Source organism: Culex pipiens, chromosome 3 (assembly GCF_016801865.2).
Source record: "Culex pipiens pallens isolate TS chromosome 3, TS_CPP_V2, whole genome shotgun sequence".
Lineage (NCBI taxonomy): Eukaryota > Metazoa > Arthropoda > Insecta > Diptera > Culicidae > Culex > Culex pipiens.
In genome coordinates this window covers 113,491,722-113,512,687 of record NC_068939.1, presented here as the reverse complement: position 1 = coordinate 113,512,687, position 20,966 = coordinate 113,491,722, and the positions used below count along the sequence as shown (strand labels likewise).

Below are 20,966 nucleotides of genomic sequence, written 5' to 3'. Positions count from 1 at the left end.
CTTGCAAACTCGACAGGCAAGTTAAACGGAGGTATCAAATAGGTTAGCTTTCATGTCTGTCGGAAAGTCCTTAGTTTTAAGTGTAAGTTTAATAAGACATTTACAAAACTTTAACTTTTCAAGAAATAAAGTTACGAGCAAAACCTTGATCAACAATGCTAACGTTTTCCGTCGGGCTGGGAGCTACGTACTTACCTGCAGCTCATTAAGAACAAATAGTTACGGAGTTAAATTGACTGGGAAAGTGAGCAGATTTCTTCCTTGCTCAATCAATTATGAATTTTTCTTCTATCAACGGCTTTGGTTGCTGTGCTGCTTTCTGAGAAAAGCATTTTCTTCTATGAGGTAGCGTTGAGAGAAAGAAATATACATTCAACCCTCTGCAGATGGAAACTTTGTGAATTCTAATTAAAAATATGACCGGAAGAACTTTGCTCAAGAAGCTTTCAGCATAATTAATGTGTTTCGTGCGCAACAGTGCAGTTCAATAATGGACGCAATTTTCTTTTAACGGCTCGAGACGATAAATCATTGGGAATTTCTCGTATTCCTCTACACTTTATTTCGACAGTATCAATCCCACAGGAACTGCAGGTAGCCCATCCGGGAGCAGTGCAGCACCACTTCCGCGATTCGTCGGCTGGCCGCTTCACCGCCGCAGCTCTTGAGCACCGTACGGAAGCCCTCGTTCCGGACATCGTTGTGGAAGTAGTGCACCACGTGGGCGATTTCTTCCTCCGAGGCCATCATCGCCGGCAGGAACTTTACCGCGATAATGGCACCGTAGACAAAGTACCGGGCCAGGTGGTTCAGAATGTTTTCGTAGCTGAAAGAAGTCAAGAAATGTTATTCTATGTCGTGGCTAATAATAAGCTCTCTCAAATCATGTGATGACTCAAAACCTACTATTGATTGAGTTTAAGGTTTTTATTCTCAGCTTCAGAGCAGCGGCTTCAATTTAATGGGAAAATAGGTTGGTTTTCGACCACTGTTCAGTGTCTAGATCGACCCAAAATTCAAACGTGCTTTTTTTACTCGAAATACGGGCTTTCAGTCCAAAAGGACGTTATCCCAACCCCGCCTCTTGGCGGGCTTCGATCTAAAAATTCGCAAAAAACATGTTTCAACCAATTTTGGATCTTTTAAAAGCATTGGAAAAAGAACTTCTAAAATTTTAGAAAAATAAGGGTTGGAAGTTTGACTTGTTTTACGTGACTTTGCCAATGTATTTTTAAGAATGTCATTTTTTTAAGAGGGAGTTTTTAACATACATTTCCTATATGTTGTGCTTGAATAAGTATGCAGTAATTTTTGTAATGCCCGAGACTGCCTCTACGCATTTTATTACAATTTAAATTATGATGGTATCATTCTATAGTAGAAAATGTGAAAAACAGGCAAAAAAATAAATGGAAACTGTATGAAACTGAAACTAACTATTAAAACATGAATATACTAAAAAGCCAAGATAAAACACCCAAAGTTAAAAAAACGAGGGGATAGTCCTCACGAAAAGAAACGTGAGGAAGGTGTTATTTTGCGAGAGTATAGTCCTCTCGCGTGTTCATTCGTTTATTGGAACAGTTCATCCTATTGAGTGGCTTATATGGACAAATGGCCGCCACTTTGACACCGAACTATGGTGGCCCATACGGCAAAGGCACGGTTCAATAAGCCGAAGGTCTTGGGTTCAAGTCTCGGTACCGGTACTTTTTTTATAGATGAACTTTCTTTGAAGATGTACCCATGAGTAAAGTACTCTCGGTAATTGCGGGATTTATCCTCTCCGTCCACACACAGTACCATTTTACTATCGAACCGTGCTCTTTATACTCTCGTATGCCGATGCCTGTTCTGGATGAAGCAATCAGTAATGATAGGAAGTGGAAGAATAATCCAAGTACTATTAAAAACAAACATGAACTAAACATAATAAATGCAAGTGAAAATATTAACATGAGCAAGAAGAACATGAAATAGGAAATAGTAAAGTTTTTTTTCTTAGTAAAGTTTTTCGTAGAACCAAAGTTGCTCAAAATAACAAGGGAAACAATACTTAAAAAATATTTGGGCATTAGAGAGTTAATTTTGAATCACTCAGTGTTTGAGCCGACCAAAGATATCGAAAGAGCATTTTCTACTAGGCAACAAAAACTGTAGAAATACACAATATTTTTTTTTAAGTCACCTTTTTATAAACGATTCTCGATTTACGCAACTTTTCTTAAGTCATGACTAAAAATGAGAATTTGACTTAAATTAAGAATCTTTGGGATTTTGTAATTTGTCGGAGAATTTTCAAAATGATTACTTTGTTGATGTGTTGGGCAGACTTGGGTCATCCAAGAACACCCCGGAGTTAAGATCTGAGGGTCTACCGCCGTAACGAGCAAGAGGTCGACGGTTTTTGACCCCGGAACATACCCGCATAGCTTCAGTGAGTATGGTAGACTACTTTCCAGATGTGATGAGATGTCCTGGGTCATCCAAGGACTCCCTGGAGTTAAGATCTGTGGGTCTACCGCCGTAACAAGCCAGAGGTCGACGGATTTTGACACCAGGACATACCCGCATAGCTCCAGTGAGTATGGTAGACTACTTTGATGATGTGTTGGGATGTCCTGAGTCATCCAATGACTCCCTGGAGTTATGATCTGTGGATCTACCGCTGTAACGAGCAAGAGGTCGACGGCTTTTGACCCCGGGACATACCCGCATATCTTCAGTGAGTATGGTAGACTACTTTGCTGATATTTTAGGATGTCTTGGGTCATCCAAGAACACCCTGGAGTTAAGATCTGAGGGTCTACCGCCGTAACAAGCAAGAGGTCGACGGATTTTGACTCCGGGACATACCCGCATAGCTTCAGTGAGTATGGTAGACTACTTTGCTGATGTGTTGGGCTGACTTGGGTCATCCAAGGACTCCCTGGAGTTATGATCTGTGGGTCTACCACCGTAACAAGCAAGAGGTTGACGAATTTTGACCACGGGACATACCCGCACTGAAGCAGTCTGGGTAGAATCCGTTGTAAAAATTTTGAAGTTCAACTTGTTTCTTTGCTTAGCCTGCTGCACAAAATTTCCGGAACTTTCGGATGGACTAGAACATCCCAGGAGTTCCAAAACCACGATAAAATGTTTTAATAACATAACTAAACAAAATACTATTGATACATTTTGAAAATTCTCCGACAAATTACGAAATCCCAAAGATTCTTAATTTAAGTCATATTCTCGTTTTAAGTCATGGACATTCTTTTTTAAACGATTCTCGATTTAACAACCCCAATTCGTTGTTTAAATCAAGAATATGGTGTATCACTTAAGAGGTCATTAGGCTTAGTGATTTTTCACGCTCGAAAATTGCAAATTTCACGGGGACCTCAATTTCAAAACACCAAATTTCACGCAAATTTCGCGGAACTTGAAAAATGTTTAAATAACTCTGAAAATCCTATGTTTAAATCACAGAAACTACTTTTTATGCTTCATTATGTATTATTCTTCAATAAACTAAAGCAATCTTTACTCAATTTGAATGCGCACAAAAAAAAATCTCCTAATTTAAAAAAAAAGATCCTCCTGATTTATGGACGGGCTCTATATATATTTTGAAACAAATGTAGGGCAGTTCTTTTAATATTCGACTAATAAAACTAAAATGTTTCCTCTAATTTGCTTCTGTTATAATTTACATTTTATTGAATTTACATTTTATTGAATTTCACATTTTATTGAATTTCATATCAAAGCAAGATTTTACAATCTTGTCCAGTCAAAATGAGTAGAATAAATTGAATTTTCTGCTACTGTTAATTACGGATGCTGGCCGATGCAGTGAAACACGCAGGATAACGAAAACACAAGACTTTTATTCGTCACAAAAATACAAAACAAATATCACTGCACCACCAAGTCCAGTCTGTGGACGAGGGTGCGAGGAGTGCGAAGTGATCGCAACGACGGTCTAGCTGTTCTGATTCTGCTGCTGTACAAGACCAGCTGATCGATGCGAATTAGCGTAGAAAGGCTCGGACAGGCAAACTATTGTCTCTGCCTAATCCGACGACGATCAGCTGGTTGAGTCCAGCAGCAGAAATCCAGACACTGCACTATGGGTGCAGGTCATGAATTTGGTGGTCAAAATTGTAAAAAGGAGTACAATGTGTTTTGAACATACTCCCCGCCGAATTCGTAAGAATTCCAAAACTGCATGGAATGCAAATTTTGGACACCATTTTTTTGTTGAGAGACCCTCCCCGCCTTGACCTGGCAGGAATGTTTCTTCGTCGTCGATCTTGATGTTCTCGTGCAGGTCCTCGACGTCATGCATACGTTTGCGGTGTGCCACGTGGACCTCTTGATGGCTTGTTTCAGCGGGAAGCCCTCCCCGCCATGTCACGTGCGCCGACGTGCCACGTGGATGGTGGTCTTGAGCGGGACTTCCCCACTGTGATGATCGGCTGCTGCTATCCTGGACTTGCGGCTCCATTTTGTCCTTGGTTGTGTGGGATTGGCCGTGGCGGATGACCGGAAGGCTGCCGAATACCACTCCCTCGTCGATTTCCTCCAGCATGTCCACCGAATCGGCCTTCGGCGGTCTGGAAGAGCGGCTTGGTGAGGACGTGGTAGATCGATCCGCTTCGAACGTGGTGCGCACCTGGACCTAGCACCAAAGGCGGTTACTAGCGTCCACGTCTGCGCGAACAAAATGGCGATTCCAGGTACAGGTGTCTTCTTGGTGGTTGGCGTAGTGCACGGAACGAGCGCGCCGTAGTCAGACGTGACGTAACGGGCGTATCCGTGGCCAGAACTTGCACTGCACTGCACTCGCTCACCCGTTTTGCTGGTCGCTGGGAATCGCACCTTCAGCTGCCGGAATCCTTGGCGCGGATTGCAGCTGGCCAACGATCTTGGCACGTCGTCGGCGGTGGTGGATACTTGCGCGATCCCACGTCAGCAAAATGGTGCAAACTCCATTGCAGCTTCACAGACTGGTCGCGATGATGATGGCTTGAGCTGCTTCACCTTCTGGCACCGGAACGTTGGCATCCGGCTCGATCGGACCAAAATGTTAATTACGGATGCTGGCCGATGCAGTGAAACACGCAGGATAACGAAAACACAAGACTTTTATTCGTCACAAAAATACAAAACAAATATCACTGCACCACCAAGTCCAGTCTGTGGACGAGGGTGCGAGGAGTGCGAAGTGATCGCAACGACGGTCTAGCTGTTCTGATTCTGCTGCTGTACAAGACCAGCTGATCGATGCGAATTAGCGTAGAAAGGCTCGGACAGGCAAACTATTGTCTCTGCCTAATCCGACGACGATCAACTGGTTGAGTCCAGCAGCAGAAATCCAGACACTGCACTATGGGTGCAGGTCATGAATTTGGTGGTCAAAATTGTAAAAAGGAGTACAATGTGTTTTGAACAGCTACATTTAGCCCATTAAACATATTTTTTTAAGAGTTTTAGCTCACTTTTCAAAAACTAAATTCAAATTCAATTTGCAAAAATAATATAATTTTTAGCATAATCGAAATTTTTATTCTTAATGTTACTCAAACAAAAAAAGAAGTTTTTTTTTACCCTTCACGAGAATCATCCACCCAAATAAACTAATATCGATAAAATTAAAAAGGCCCAAAAAAATGATTTGTTTTTAAAATGTGATTTCAAAGATAAAAAATACTCTTCATTTTATTTTGAATAAAACTAAGCTTGATTCTTTTAATTGTTTTCAAAATTATACCTTTCAAATAAAATAGCAGTGAAATTTTGGATACCGCGAATGAAAATATTACTAAATTTAGTTAGTTTCTAGAAAAACTAAAAAATCTGAACATTTCTTCAAATGGTTCATATCAACTTGACACACATATATATTGAAGCTTTTTGATTGAAAACTAATAAAATTTAATTAAATAGTCTTTTTGGATGAAATACTTATCAAGTTATTGTTTAAAAAACATGATTTGAGAAAATTGATAAATTTCACGAATTTTACGCCGTCCACGAAATCGTCAATTATCATTAACCCTGTATTAGTAATTAAACCCGGGTATTCACTCATTTAATTCTACAGTATTTCTTAAGATTATTTTTATTCCCTTTTAAGTGTGATAAATTATTTTGAGAAATATCGTTACATTTTCACACAAACATAAAATTTCACGGGATTTCGCGGAAAAAGACAAATTTCGCGGATTTCACGCTGTCCGCGAAATCGTGAAATTTCACTAACCCTAGTCATAACTTTAGACAGGGTTGTCAGATCTCAATCTTTTAGACTCGTTTGGAAATCTTTTCGATAAACTGTCCAACGATAGGTCGGATGATGGAGCCGGACAGATGAGTGAGATTCGGCAACAAGAACGTACCGAAACATCACTTAAGTGTTCATAACTTGAAACAGTGTTGTCAGATTTCAACTTTGGGACTTATTAGCAAGTAATTTTGATAAACTAATCAAATAAGTTCAAATAAAGGATCTGGATCTTAGCTTCATTACGATATCGGAGATCCGCCATCAAAATCCTAGCATTCGATGCTCAAGTCTAAATTTTTTTATACATAGCTTTTGAATTAATTATCAGATCTTCAAACAACTTAATAGCGCAGTACGGTGCACTAGGGTGGCAAGAAAAATTAAAATTATGGAAAATCCTTGGCTAGACTCTTTGGGTACAAATTTTGAGCCAAATCGGTTAAAGTTAAAAGGGTCGCTTTTGATCGATGAAGTTTGTATGGATAAATCGCAAAAATGTATGGTGATAAGCAAAATTTCTAAATTTCGCTGAAAAGGTGGCGTAAATTGTGTCGGATCATTGTCAAGTGTGACATTCTTTTGTAAAAAATATGACAAGCAACTTTGTCGAAGACGGCAAAACAATCCGAGTAAACCCTGACGAGCTATTAGCGCTTGATAGTAGACAATTTTGTGATGAAAGATTTCGATTTTTTTAATCACCCTAATGCGGTCGAATGCAACGTGTTTGACTTAAATCAGACTAGCCACAGACTTTCATGGTGCAATTTTAAATTTTGCAACAGTTTTTGAACAGTTTTCTTCCTGGTTCTCGTTGGCATGAACTATATTCACGTTTACGCTAACTCATTTTTTTGCGTGTCGGTTTGGTCTTCTGGTACCCCTTGAGATTTTGCCAAAAAATCTTTAAAACTAGTTTTGTTTACAAAAAATAGTTTTCACAATTTCTATAAAATTTGCACTGCTCAAAATGGCTAAACAAATGAAGTTTTGTTTGGGATATTTTTTCAAATGTCCGCCAGTATGGGTTTGGTCTTCTGGTACCCTTTGAGACCTTACCTGGCACCCCCAGAGGCGCACAGTAAAAAATCATGGTAAAATAACATCTAAGAATGGGTACACATATGAATGGAAGAAATATATGGAAATATGTACGCACTGCGCACTGGACTCACAATCCAGAGGTCGCCGGTTCGAATCCCGCGGCGGGCGCTCTAAAATTCTTTGTGTAAATATGGGTATTCGGCGCCGTCGCTCCGTGCCATACTTTCATACACTTAGGAGCCCAGGGCGGCGAAGTCCTTATAGATAAAAGGAAGACACTAGTGGTTGGTACTAGCAATGGTGGCCGACAGCTATAAAGTCAACTTCGTTTTTATGTATTTTTATAATTTTTTGGTGTAAAGTCACTTCATCTAAATTGAGATAAAATTACATCATAAGAGAGGTTCATGCAGGGCAGTTTTGAAAGTCAACGTAAACTTCTAAAGCATTGATCATACTTTTCTTTTCTATGCAACTGAGTGCGCATCAAAACGAAAGGGGAAGCAAAAAACTAAAACGCAACGATGATTTGCGTTTTCAAAAATCCCTGCAAGTTTCTTATCTCGCTGAGTGCTCTCGTCTGCTTATGCTGTAAACATTACACGTACCGCATCATGTGCGCGGCGGCATACGCTTTCAGCGGAGTGATTTGCGAGATTGCTAGGTCAAATTAAACAAAGTTCTTCAAATTTGCTCCCAGACGGCGGCTGCGTCTACTGCAGCTGAATTATCAGCTAGGAAAAGCAAAGTACTCATCGTTATCAGCTTCTGCAATACGAAGTGCTGATTCACTCATGGACAGTTTTAACGACTTTTTAGCTTATCAATTGAAAGTAGTCTCACCTGTACGGCTCTAATCGGACGTCATCCTTTGGCAGTTTGGTGATCTCCAGCAGACATCTAATCAGCTCGTCGTGGTAGCATTTTAATACTTTGCTCCAGCAGCTTTCTCTTAGGTCCGTTGCGATGTTCATGTACATGAAGAAGGACAGATCCAGTGCGGGTGTACCAAACCGATTTTCCTGGAAGTCGATCATGAGTACATCCTCGGGTGTACCATCGCTGCCGTACTTGAAGAGGACGTTGTTTCGGTTGAAATCTCCGTGCAGGATCACCGAGTAGACGTCGTCTTGTTGGAGACATCTTTGCATCAGTTGGGAGGGATTCTCGCCGTAGGTCTTGCGCAGCAGCTCGATGTTGGAGCGTGTTTTGTCGTCTGCGAGGAGTTCTGGATGTTCTTCGAAGTATTGGTAGAGTCGTTCTTGGGTGTGCCGAAAGACTATGTCGTAACTTTCGAAGAAGACCTTTCCGTCCTGAACAAAGTTCAGCGGTATTATCGCTTCAACCAATTGGCGCAATTTGGATTCATTAGTGATGCGCAAAGCGTAGCTACACGCGTGGAACTGCGCGATCTGACGGGCCATCAACAGCAAATGGGGCTCGTCTAGATCGAGTCGAGGGCCGGACACAAAATCGAGTGGTTGAACGTTCTGCATGACCAATATCGTTTCCAGCTGATCGCTGTACGCCGGGAAGCGTCCCTGCTCGGAGAAGAACACCCGAGGACACCAGCTTTCGATCGGGATCGCAGCACCACTGGCGGTGATCAGCTTCTTGAACGCCGGAACGACATTCTTGTACACGTTGATCTCGTTCGGGAATAGTATAAATCCCAGCGATTCGCGCCGAAACGACTCACTTCCTTTCATCACCTTAACCAGCAGATTTAAAACCATCGTCGTAGCACTGAAATGAAGTTTATCAACCGAAACCAATTTCGAAAAATAAGCAATCCCAACTTACTCCGAGTTCGCCTTTCGAATCGTCACATCCAGATGGTAGATCGTGGCCATAAAACCGTCCATGGTGGTTGACCTCCGCAGCAAACTGTCCACAACCTCCGACCCGACCAGATCTTCATTCCCGCCAACTATCTGCGCCACCAGATCGCGCCGCAGAAACTCCTCTTTACGACACGCGTCACCCATTGCTGCCTGCTGCCAGTGCGACACTGAACGTCCGCCGTCGTTAGAGCTCGAAGAGTAACATCTGAGCAAACACTCAACAGCACGAGAGAGCACGCTGCTTATCAGTCAAGCCGTGAACGCTGAACTTGGCGTTGGGGATCCCGTGCGATGACGTCGATCGACGACGACGCCGTTCGACCATCGAGATAATTTTAGCTTTTTAGTATGATAATATGATGCTGGGTGATGACCGGTTTGCACAGGAGGGGAGAAATGAATGTGTAAACCCTCGGCGCCCGAAATAAGAGTAACGTGCGTCACAAAATTTGCATTGGCGAGCGATGTATCGTTTCAACCAGCGAACGAGCCTCCAGCGCGTTCAATGGACTAGATGGACGGAATGCAACGAATTTTCATACAAATGCATCAGATATTCAAAAGAAGAAAAAAAATAGTTGTCCGAGTTTTGCGGCCGATGGTATTTTGGTCAAATACTTTGAACTCACACGAAATATAATCAATGGATACATTGTTTGAGGTGTAATATTTGAACCGATCCTAAATCCGGTGTTCATTTTTTGTTAACTTGGGGCAATTGAAGCAAATCTAGCTTAACCTTGGGGATACAACTTAAAAGTGTTGTTGTTCGTAGATTTATTCACAAAAACTATCCAGCATTCTTGCAATGTAAGTACACACCTCAATTTTTTACCGAATCCGGTATTTGAAAAATCGGTAAAGTTGCGATCGGTGAACTATCTTTCAAAAATAAACAAATGTGCATTGTCAGAACTGTGGAGTCAAATTCAGCGCTGGAACAAAAAAACAAAAACAAAAACAAAAACAAAAACAAAAACAAAAACAAAAACAAAAACAAAAACAAAAACAAAAACAAAAACAAAAACAAAAACAAAAACAAAAACAAAAACAAAAACAAAAACAAAAACAAAAACAAAAACAAAAACAAAAACAAAAACAAAAACAAAAACAAAAACAAAAACAAAAACAAAAACAAAAACAAAAACAAAAACAAAAACAAAAACAAAAACAAAAACAAAAACAAAAACAAAAACAAAAACAAAAACAAAAACAAAAACAAAAACAAAAACAAAAACAAAAACAAAAACAAAAACAAAAACAAAAACAAAAACAAAAACAAAAACAAAAACAAAAACAAAAACAAAAACAAAAACAAAAACAAAAACAAAAACAAAAACAAAAACAAAAACAAAAACAAAAACAAAAACAAAAACAAAAACAAAAACAAAAACAAAAACAAAACCAAAAACAAAAACAAAAACAAAAACAAAAACAAAAACAAAAACAAAAACAAAAACAAAAACAAAAACAAAAACAAAAACAAAAACAAAAACAAAAACAAAAACAAAAACAAAAACAAAAACAAAAACAAAAACAAAAACAAAAACAAAAACAAAAACAAAACAAAAACAAAAACAAAAACAAAAACAAAAACAAAAACAAAAACAAAAACAAAAACAAAAACAAAAACAAAAACAAAAACAAAAACAAAAACAAAAACAAAACAAAAACAAAAACAAAAACAAAAACAAAAACAAAAACAAAAACAAAAACAAAAACAAAAACAAAAACAAAAACAAAAACAAAAACAAAAACAAAAACAAAAACAAAAACAAAAACAAAAACAAAAACAAAAACAAAAACAAAAACAAAAACAAAAACAAAAACAAAAACAAAAACAAAAACAAAAACAAAAACAAAAACAAAAACAAAAACAAAAACAAAAACAAAAACAAAAACAAAAACAAAAACAAAAACAAAAACAAAACAAAAACAAAAACAAAAACAAAAACAAAAACAAAAACAAAAACAAAAACAAAAACAAAAACAAAAACAAAAACAAAAACAAAAACAAAAACAAAAACAAAAACAAAAACAAAAACAAAAACAAAAACAAAAACAAAAACAAAAACAAAAACAAAAACAAAAACAAAAACAAAAACAAAAACAAAAACAAAAACAAAAACAAAAACAAAACAAAAACAAAAACAAAAACAAAAACAAAAACAAAAACAAAAACAAAAACAAAAACAAAAACAAAAACAAAAACAAAAACAAAAACAAAAACAAAAACAAAAACAAAAACAAAAACAAAAACAAAAACAAAAACAAAAACAAAAACAAAAACAAAAACAAAAACAAAAACAAAAACAAAAACAAAAACAAAAACAAAAACAAAAACAAAAACAAAAACAAAAACAAAAACAAAAACAAAAACAAAAACAAAAACAAAAACAAAAACAAAAACAAAAACAAAAACAAAAACAAAAACAAAAACAAAAACAAAAACAAAAACAAAAACAAAAACAAAAACAAAAACAAAAACAAAAACAAAAACAAAAACAAAAACAAAAACAAAAACAAAAACAAAAACAAAAACAAAAACAAAAACAAAAACAAAAACAAAAACAAAAACAAAAACAAAAACAAAAACAAAAACAAAAACAAAAACAAAAACAAAAACAAAAACAAAAACAAAAACAAAAACAAAAACAAAAACAAAAACAAAAACAAAAACAAAAACAAAAACAAAAACAAAAACAAAAACAAAAACAAAAACAAAAACAAAAACAAAAACAAAAACAAAAACAAAAACAAAAACAAAAACAAAAACAAAAACAAAAACAAAAACAAAAACAAAAACAAAAACAAAAACAAAAACAAAAACAAAAACAAAAACAAAAACAAAAACAAAAACAAAAACAAAAACAAAAACAAAAACAAAAACAAAAACAAAAACAAAAACAAAAACAAAAACAAAAACAAAAACAAAAACAAAAACAAAAACAAAAACAAAAACAAAAACAAAAACAAAAACAAAAACAAAAACAAAAACAAAAACAAAAACAAAAACAAAAACAAAAACAAAAACAAAAACAAAAAGTGATAACAGTTGAGAACCAAAATAATTACAATTATTGTTGGTATATGTTTTCAATATTCTGGTAAAGTTTGCGTAAAGTCGAGCCAAACATTTCATTTGGAAACTAAACCAAAAACTGCGATTCGGGAAAATTTCTTGCAAAAAGTGAGCAACTTGTTTCAATTTCTATTTAAAAAGAAGCTTGACTGATGGTATTTTTAATAAAACTCATAATTAAAAATAGTTTCGTTTTTTGGGCCCATTTGATTTCTTTAAATGATTGTTGTTTCGAATGATGTTTATGGGCCCTTTCATTTAGTTAGATATAATGAGAATTTCAATGGAAATTTTGATGATTGGTGATGGTTTGTGATTGAATGGTGCAGATAAGGTATGCGAAACATAAAAAATCTTCAAATGTGTACTGAACAGCAGCCGCGGAAGCAAATAGAATTGTGTAGTTCGACGAAGTTTTTTTTCTGTAGAAATCCTTGGTGAAAAGTGAACCAAACTTTGTTTCCAAGTGACTTAGAGTTAAGAATGTAGAAAAAAATCACTTTATAACACAAAAAGTTCCTCAGCTAACGAAAAACAAAAAGGCACATTTGAACATTTTGTTTAGTTTGGAGTGACCATTTTTATGTGCCCTTTTGTGTTTTTAATTTTTTTTGCGATCAATCTGATTCTTGGAGGGCATGTAGGGAGCGTACTAATGAATGGGATAATGGAAAACCACGAATGTTTACGTTTTAGTTTTGTGCCCTAATGAAATGTTTGGCTCGAAGTCTTCAATCCATGATTTTTCGGTTCGTCATGCTGTTAGTTTCATCACCTTCAATATTGAGCAAGTCTTCCGAGGCTGGCAGCTCATTTGCATCAACCTGATCATCACCATTCGTCCTTTCTGCTCAAATACCTACTAGCTGTCTATGATTGTAGCTAAAAAAAAGACCTTAACGCAGGGGATTCTGTCCAACCGAGTAGCACACTCTTTCTAATCTTCCTGCAATGCCAAAGCTCCTCGGTGTGTCTGATGTGCCGAAAAAGCTTTCTGGACCGAATGGAGTTGTGGCTTTCCCAGATTGGATTGGATCGGTGTTGCATTAGCCAGGCTCCATGTACCTCAATTTCACATTCAGAGCATCAGACGAAAAGTGTCAGAACGATGCAGAAGGCGCCGTAAAACTGCCCACAAAAGATGTAAGGTGGATGGGCGAGAAAATTGATCTGGGAAATGGAAACACATAATTTCCATTACATATGTAAATGAGTTGGCGGGACCACCACAGGGGAGGTGGACTTTTGTCGACTAGACCAGATATGGGGAAGGCTTACAGTACGGGTTGTTGAAGCAGAAGTAGAACATCATCTGCCTTGTTGTGCACCTGAACGACAGCAATACTGGAAGTTCATTTCCTGACGAATTGAGGGGGAAACGTACGTGGATAATTGGAAAAACGATGTCGTCGCACTATCGTGAAGGATTGGTTTTTTTTTTTTTGCAGAAAAACATTTTTTTTATTTTTCGTGTGATCTGAAACACAACGTTGCTTAAAAAGATAGTTGCAGTTTCAAAAAGCACTTGCATTACACTTTCCATAAGTCTCACAAATTTGAAGAGTGGAAGAGTGGAAAGAGTGGATATTTGCCATTTTTAATTAAATTTGAATTTAAACTAAACTATAATTTTTATTCATCTTCATCTTTTCGCACTGCTCAACCTAATAAGGTTCCGGTTCGTACTCGTCCGGTTCACCCTGGCGCTGGCTATCGACAAAGACCTCAATGTTGACCAGCGTTCCAGGTCTAGGCGGGGCTCCAGGGAAGGTAACGTGGGGTTTGACGGCGGCAGCAGCAGCAGCAGGAACGGCACCAGCCAGTGGCACCGGGATGTTCTTCAGCTCTTCGGGCACTTCCGGATAGTCCGGAGTTGGCACGTACTCATCGGAATCGGCATCCTGGTTGTTGACGTGCACGGCAATGTTGACGACCGGGTTGGCCACGGCCACGGCAATCAAGACAGCTAGTACGACGATGGTCTTCATGTTGAGTTCTTCGAGGTGGGCTTCGCTGGGCTTACTGGATGGTGACTGGACGGACGGAGCGATCTTTTATACAAACGGCAATCTGTCAAGTTCTGCGCTATGGTTTCTAATCTGAACTTTGCGTAAGCCTTTATATGGAAGTGTCATCTACTATTATCATTTATTGCGGTGATTTGTTTGATGTTTTACCGAATTTGAAGATTGTTTGAAGCCGCCAAAACCCCGATTTGGAAGTAAATCGTTCCTGAGATAACAATCGAATAATCACTTGTTATAGCCTAGATGAAATTTAATAGTCTGGTGTTCGGAACTCACGCACATGGTTATTTATAGCAAAAGGTTTAACGTTTGATACCATACCATTTGTATCGTTTAAATAAATGTACCGTCGATTGGGACAACTAGTTTTTTTCCTTTTTAATTCCTGATTGGTTTGGTTAAAGCAGACGAAAAAATGTGTAATTTAAATCAAAAAAATTGAACCTTTAGGTGTTTTAAAAACTGCTGTCCCTATTATGAATGTAGTCCCGTTTCACCCCAGTTGACAAAACGAGCTCTTTGGTAAACCCTTTTACCTTTCTTTTTTTTTCATATCTTTTTTGCCTTCCTCACCTCACCTTACTGAGGAAAGGCTATAAAATCACTTGAAAAATAAACTTCTTAATTAGACCTCCTTGACCCACCTTCACGTATATATATCTACTCAGGACTAAAATCTGAGCAACTGCCTGTGTGTGTGGTGAGATGTTGATCAAAATCATTGAAATCGATTATCTCTGGACTGGCTGAAGAGATTTTGTCCGTTTGGGCTCATTCCATCCGTGTTGAGGTCCCATAAGTTACTATTAACACCCAAAAGGCCATGCTCTCTTAGAAACAAAATTTTAAAATGTAAAAAATCATATCTCCGGTTGGTTTCAACCAATTTTGATGAAACTTTCAGAGCAGGTCCAGTTTTTAGTCTTGTTTCAAATGAACTTTGAGTTGGGTCCGAATTCCGGATTGTTCCGGATTTATCGCAGATTCCCTTGGGGTACCTTTGTTTTGGCCAGTGGGGTCACTTTATGTTTACTTAATATTTTTCTTCAACAGTATAAAGTTTTAGTGGAAAAAACTGAAGTGTTATCAAAAACAAATACTCCTACGCGTATATGGCATATGATGACCCCTCCACATAGCCCTGGGACCACCGGAACCGGTTCCGTAGTACAACCGTGGGGGACAAATTCTAGAAGTGACAGAAATATGTCAAGCGACATGTCAAAAAATATCTACTGGCTCTGAAAAGTTGATTGCTACCCCTCAAAAGAGTGTCCGAACCCATCCGGACAATTTGGCCACCTGGAACCGGTGAATCCGGAACATGGTCCATGGTAGAAAAATGTTCATCCAACGCTAACACATTGTGTAAACCGTGGATAACATATAAAAAACGGTTCCGGATTCACCGGATTACCATGAACCATGTTCCGGATTCACCGGTTCTAGGTGGCCAAAGTGTCCGGATGGCCTCGGACACTCTTTTGAGGGGTAGCAATCAACTTTTCAGAGCCAGTAGATGTTTTTTGACATGTCGAACTATGGGAATTACAGATAACATTTTTCTACCATGGACCATGTTCCGGATTCACCGGTTCCAGGTGGCCAAAGTGTCCGGATGGCCTCGGACACTCTTTTGAGGGGTAGCAATCAACTTTTCAGAGCCAGTAGATGTTTTTTGACATGTCGAACTATGGGAATTACAGATAACATTTTTCTACCATGGACCATGTTCCGGATTCACCGGTTCCAGGTGGCCAAAGTGTCCGGATGGCCTCGGACACTCTTTTGAGGGGTAGCAATCAACTTTTCAGAGCCAGTAGATGTTTTTTGACATGTCGAACTATGGGAATTACAGATAACATTTTTCTACCATGGACCATGTTCCGGATTCACCGGTTCCAGGTGGCCAAAGTGTCCGGATGGCCTCGGACACTCTTTTGAGGGGTAGCAATCAACTTTTCAGAGCCAGTAGATGTTTTTTGACATGTCGAACTATGGGAATTACAGATAACATTTTTCTACCATGGACCATGTTCCGGATTCACCGGTTCCAGGTGGCCAAATTGTCCGGATGGGTTCGGACACTCTTTTGAGGGGTAGCAATCAACTTTTCAGAGCCAGTAGATATTTTTTGACATGTCGCATGACATATTTCTGTCACTTCTAGAATTTGTCCCCCACGGTTGTACTACGGAACCGGTTCCGGTGGTCCCAGGGCTATGTGGAGGGGTCATCATATGCCATATACGCGTAGGAGTATTTGTTTTTGATAATACTTCAGTTTTTTCCACTAAAACTTTATACTGTTGAAGAAAAATATTAAGTAAACATAAAGTGACCCCACTGGCCAAAACAAAGGTACCCCAAGGGAATCTGCGATAAATCCGGAACAATCCGGAATTCGGACCCAACTCAAAGTTCATTTGAAACTAGACTAAAAACTGGACCTGCTCTGAAAGTTTCATCAAAATTGGTTGAAACCAACCGGAGATATGATTTTTTACATTTTAAAATTTTGTTTCTAAGAGAGCCTGGCCTTTTGGGTGTTAAAAATTATTTAAAATTAATTCAAAATTAATTCAGATGTGATGCTAAAAAACCATTTTGACTTATGTCCGGAAGATTGTAAAAAGTGATCCCGAGCAGACGGAAATAACGTGGGAATAACTTTTTTTGTTATTTGAAAATACTAGGCCAATAACATTTTATGTTATTTATAACAAGATTTGTTATTCGCCGTTATGATTTTTTTGATATTGGATTGTTATTGTAATAACAAACTAATAACATTTTGCGTTATTCTTCGAACAAATCTTTGTTATTCTTTTTTGTTATTTTAACAACTAATCCGATCATCCCAATAACAGTTGGAGTTATTCTTCCATAACAAAAAATGTTATTCCCAAGTTGTTTTGACTTTCAACCAATTTCAAACCAATAACAAATTTGGTTATGATAACAAAAACTGTTATTAAGGCTGGTACAAATATTTTTTAAAGTTTTTTTCACCCCCCCCCCCCCCCTTCAAAATTGGCCCGAAAAATCAGGGGGCAAAAAAAATATTTTTACAATAAACTTCAAAATTTCAATGAAAATTCAAGTGCAACCAACTGAAATCAAATTAAAATACATTCTCCTGCGTTTAAAATCATTTTCAGCATGTTTGGGTTTATTAAAAAATCTTAGGATTTTTGAAAATTTTCGATGCTAAATCTTTTTTTTCGATACAATTTTTGTTTTTGTCAGATCTTAGATTTTTTGAAAACTAATGTTTGCAAAACAACTGAACTAGTGTAAAATGCATTTTAAAACACTTTTTTCATTTAAATGTGAAGACTATGGCTTGTTATTTAAATTTTTATATTTTTTTATTTTTTTGCCCCCCCCCTTGACCTCGGCCAGGGCCGAGGGACAAAAACTTTTTTAAATATTTGCATCGGCCTAAGCTCTTATGCAAAAATGGATTTTGCAAGAATATTCCATAACATTTTTTGTTATTTTAACAGTATTTGTTATTGAAATGGCATGAATTTTGTTATTACCGTCTGCCCGGGATGTTTTTGCAAGAACTTAGCTATGATGTCCTATAAAAAAACGTTACTTAATCCACCCTTGGGTGGTTGGTGCCTTCCTTACTTTAGATCCTATCCTAAAGATGCTATCCAAAATAGAAAAAAAGGGCGGACCTTTCAGTGTTCTATCAACTTGATTCATTATTCATACCATCAGATTGGGTAGTCAGATCTTTATAATTCATGGCACTTATTTGCTTATAACTTTTGATAGGGTTGTCAGATCTCCAATCTTTTAAACTCGTTGAAAAAGTCTTTTGAATAACTTTCTAAAAATGTATAACATGACGGGGTTTTGTTACAAAAACCACCCTTTTTTACAATCTCCGGACTTTTGTTAAAATCGTTTTTTTAGCATTACTTTTGAAGTACTTAACTAAACTTTATAATTTTCAATTGCGATTTATGGGACCCCAAGACGGATCGAACGAGACTAAAACGGTTAAATTAAGAATTTCGTTTTTCGAGTGATTTTATAGCCTTTCCTCAGTAAGGTGAGGAAGGCAAAAAGTTATTTAATACACCTTTACTGCCCATGATCGCATGAATGTCCCATATGCATTTTCGTCACTTTTGAGTTTTTGATGCAGTTTGGTTCAAAATCGTGTGCTCTTTCAAAAGAGCCTATAACATCCAGTACTTTGTTCTAGAAATCTGGAGGAAATCCAGTTTTTTCGTGAAAACTTAACACGTAGCCTTATGTGTGGGACAAACTTGTTTAGCGTTTTTCTCAGCTTGCTGTTTTTGCATATGGGACATTTATGCGAACATGGGCAGTTTAGGTGGTTGGTGCCTTCATCTCATCTAATCAAAATCAAATTATTCGCTCTACAGCATTGCATTGGCGTTCTCGATTGCGAGATTCCTACTCGAACCTGTTTCGGTGCCCGAAGGGGTTGAGTATGTCATGTATCTATGCAGAATGATGTATTAGGATGATGCCTTGAAGTTTTGCATAATTTCCGACATTTTTCTGTCGAAAAGTTTTTATTATATTGGCCAAATACCCATATGGGAGGGCCGAGGTACCCCAATGGAATCCGGAATATCTCCGGTAAAAATGGACCACATTTGTCCCCCATCTGACAGTTAAAAATATAGACAAATCTGGATCTTTTGCAATCTCATGGTGCAATGCACTTTAAAAGTTGAACAGTTTTCTTCCTGGTTCCCGGTGGCATAAACTCTGTCCACGTTTACGCGAACTCATTTTTTTGAGTGTATCAAAAGTTATGAGATTTTTAAGAAAAAAAGTTGTTGTGGTAATGCTACAGGCATAACAATCATGACGAAGAACTTCGGACACAAAAGAAAATATTTTTTTTATGGTTATTAATATTTGCGTATCTTGGCCACAAAATCAATAACGAAAGAGATATTTCTTAAGGTCTATTTATTTCTGCTCAAAGATTGTCTCATGTTATTTTGACGTTGGATAACGGGGGCTTCGCCCCCCCCTAAAATTTTTGGAAGACATCTGGGAGAGAGGGAAAAAGATGTAAAGAAGAAGAAAATTTCTTCTTCCAGCCACCCCCCTCCCCCCTAAATCTAAATTCTGGCTACACTCCTGCTCCCGGGGCCTCCGGCCACTCCAGGTGGTGGCCACTACTGCCAAAATGTCAAATTTCATGTCCAGTATCAAAAACCCTAAAGTTTGATACCCATATTGCCCCAACTCTTATGGTTCCGCAAATGTCCCCTTATCGGAACATCCCCGGGGCCTCCGGCCACTCCAGGTGGTTGCCAGTTCCAATTATCAACTCCCGCTCATGCCGGCTGGCATGTCTTGGCGTGTCCATGCCTCCAGGCCATCTGCTCCCGGGCCTCCATGCCATCTGCTCCTGATGTGTTCTCGTCGACGTCCAGCAACAGAATGAATTTTCGGGGCTGACCGAGCCGCTTTTTGTTGATTTAGGTCGGGGACGTATGCCCCGCCTTTTTGCACCCATTCTCCTATACAGTCATGCCTCGGTTTAGCACCACATATGGGGGATGCAAAACCGAGGCGTGCATAACCGAGGCACAGAGCTTATGGGTTTTTGGCTATATGGGAGACATTGGCTTTAATCGTACGAAAAATCATGCAAACATCAAAAAATTATAGTGTTTTGGAATCGGGATGATGTCAGCTATCCATTAAAATTATTATTTCATGTTTTTTTTCACAAAAATACGTGTTTTTCCTGTATTTCAAAACTATTTTTTTTTTCTTTAAAGAAACAAAAAAAATATTGTTGTTGCAATATGGGTATCAATTGATCAGGTTTTTTTTCATACATTTTGGATGCAATAACATTTTTATTTGAAAATACTCTAAATTTTCACAAAACTACGTCTTTTCGAAAAAAAATACTCAAAATTTCAATTTTTACAATATGGGTATCAAACGATCGGGATTTTTTCATACATTTCGAATGTAACAACAACAATTTTAGAAAATACTCCAAATTTTCACAAAACTACGTATTTTCGAATAAAATAGTCAAAATTTCCGTTTTTACATTGCGGGTGTCGAACGATCGGGATTTTTTCATACATTTCGAATGTAATAACAATATTTTTTGAAAATACTCAAAATTTTCACAAAACTACGTATTTCCGAAAAAAATACTCAAAATTTCCGTTTTTACAATGTGGGTATCAAACGATCGGGATTTTTTCAAACATTTCGAATGTAATAACAATATTTTTTGAAAATACTCAAAATTTTCACAAAACTACGTATTTCCGAAAAAATTCTCAAAATTTCCGTTTTTAAAATGTTGGTAACAAAACATCGGGATTTTTTCAAACATTTCGTATGTAATAACAACATTTTTTGAAAATATTCAAAATTTTCACAAAACTACGTATTTTAACAATATTTCTTGAAAATACTAAAAAAAATAACAAAACTACGTATTTTCGAAAAAAATACTCAAAATTTCCGTTTTTACAATGTTTTTATCAAACGATCGGGATTTTTTCATACATTTCGAAAATTATAAAAAAAATGAAAATAATCAACATTTTCACAAAATTACGTATTTAAAAAAAATGATTTGATTATCTGATACCCATATTGCAAAAACTGAAATTTTGAAAAGTTTTACAAAAATACGTAAATTTGTGAAAATT

At 37.4% G+C, this 20,966-nt stretch overlaps 1 protein-coding gene across 2 annotated transcripts; it reads right to left on the bottom strand.

Annotated features, from left to right (window-relative positions):
- Positions 1–515: 515 nt before the first annotated feature.
- On the bottom strand, positions 516–9,380 carry LOC120430630 (uncharacterized). Of its 2 annotated transcripts, none has more exons than XM_039595725.2 (3): positions 9,125–9,376; positions 8,165–9,067; positions 516–826 (listed from the first exon to the last, which is right to left on the bottom strand). In XM_039595725.2, exons 1-3 carry the CDS (start codon positions 9,307–9,309, stop codon positions 574–576), a joined length of 1,341 nt encoding a protein of 446 aa, XP_039451659.1. In that variant the 5' UTR covers positions 9,310–9,376; the 3' UTR covers positions 516–573. The 2 variants fall into 2 exon arrangements, with proteins under 2 accessions (XP_039451659.1, XP_052566904.1); XM_052710944.1 differs by lacking the exon at positions 516–826 and adding an exon at positions 4,943–5,090 and having other exon boundaries at positions 9,125–9,380.
- Positions 9,381–20,966: the final 11,586 nt, after the last annotated feature.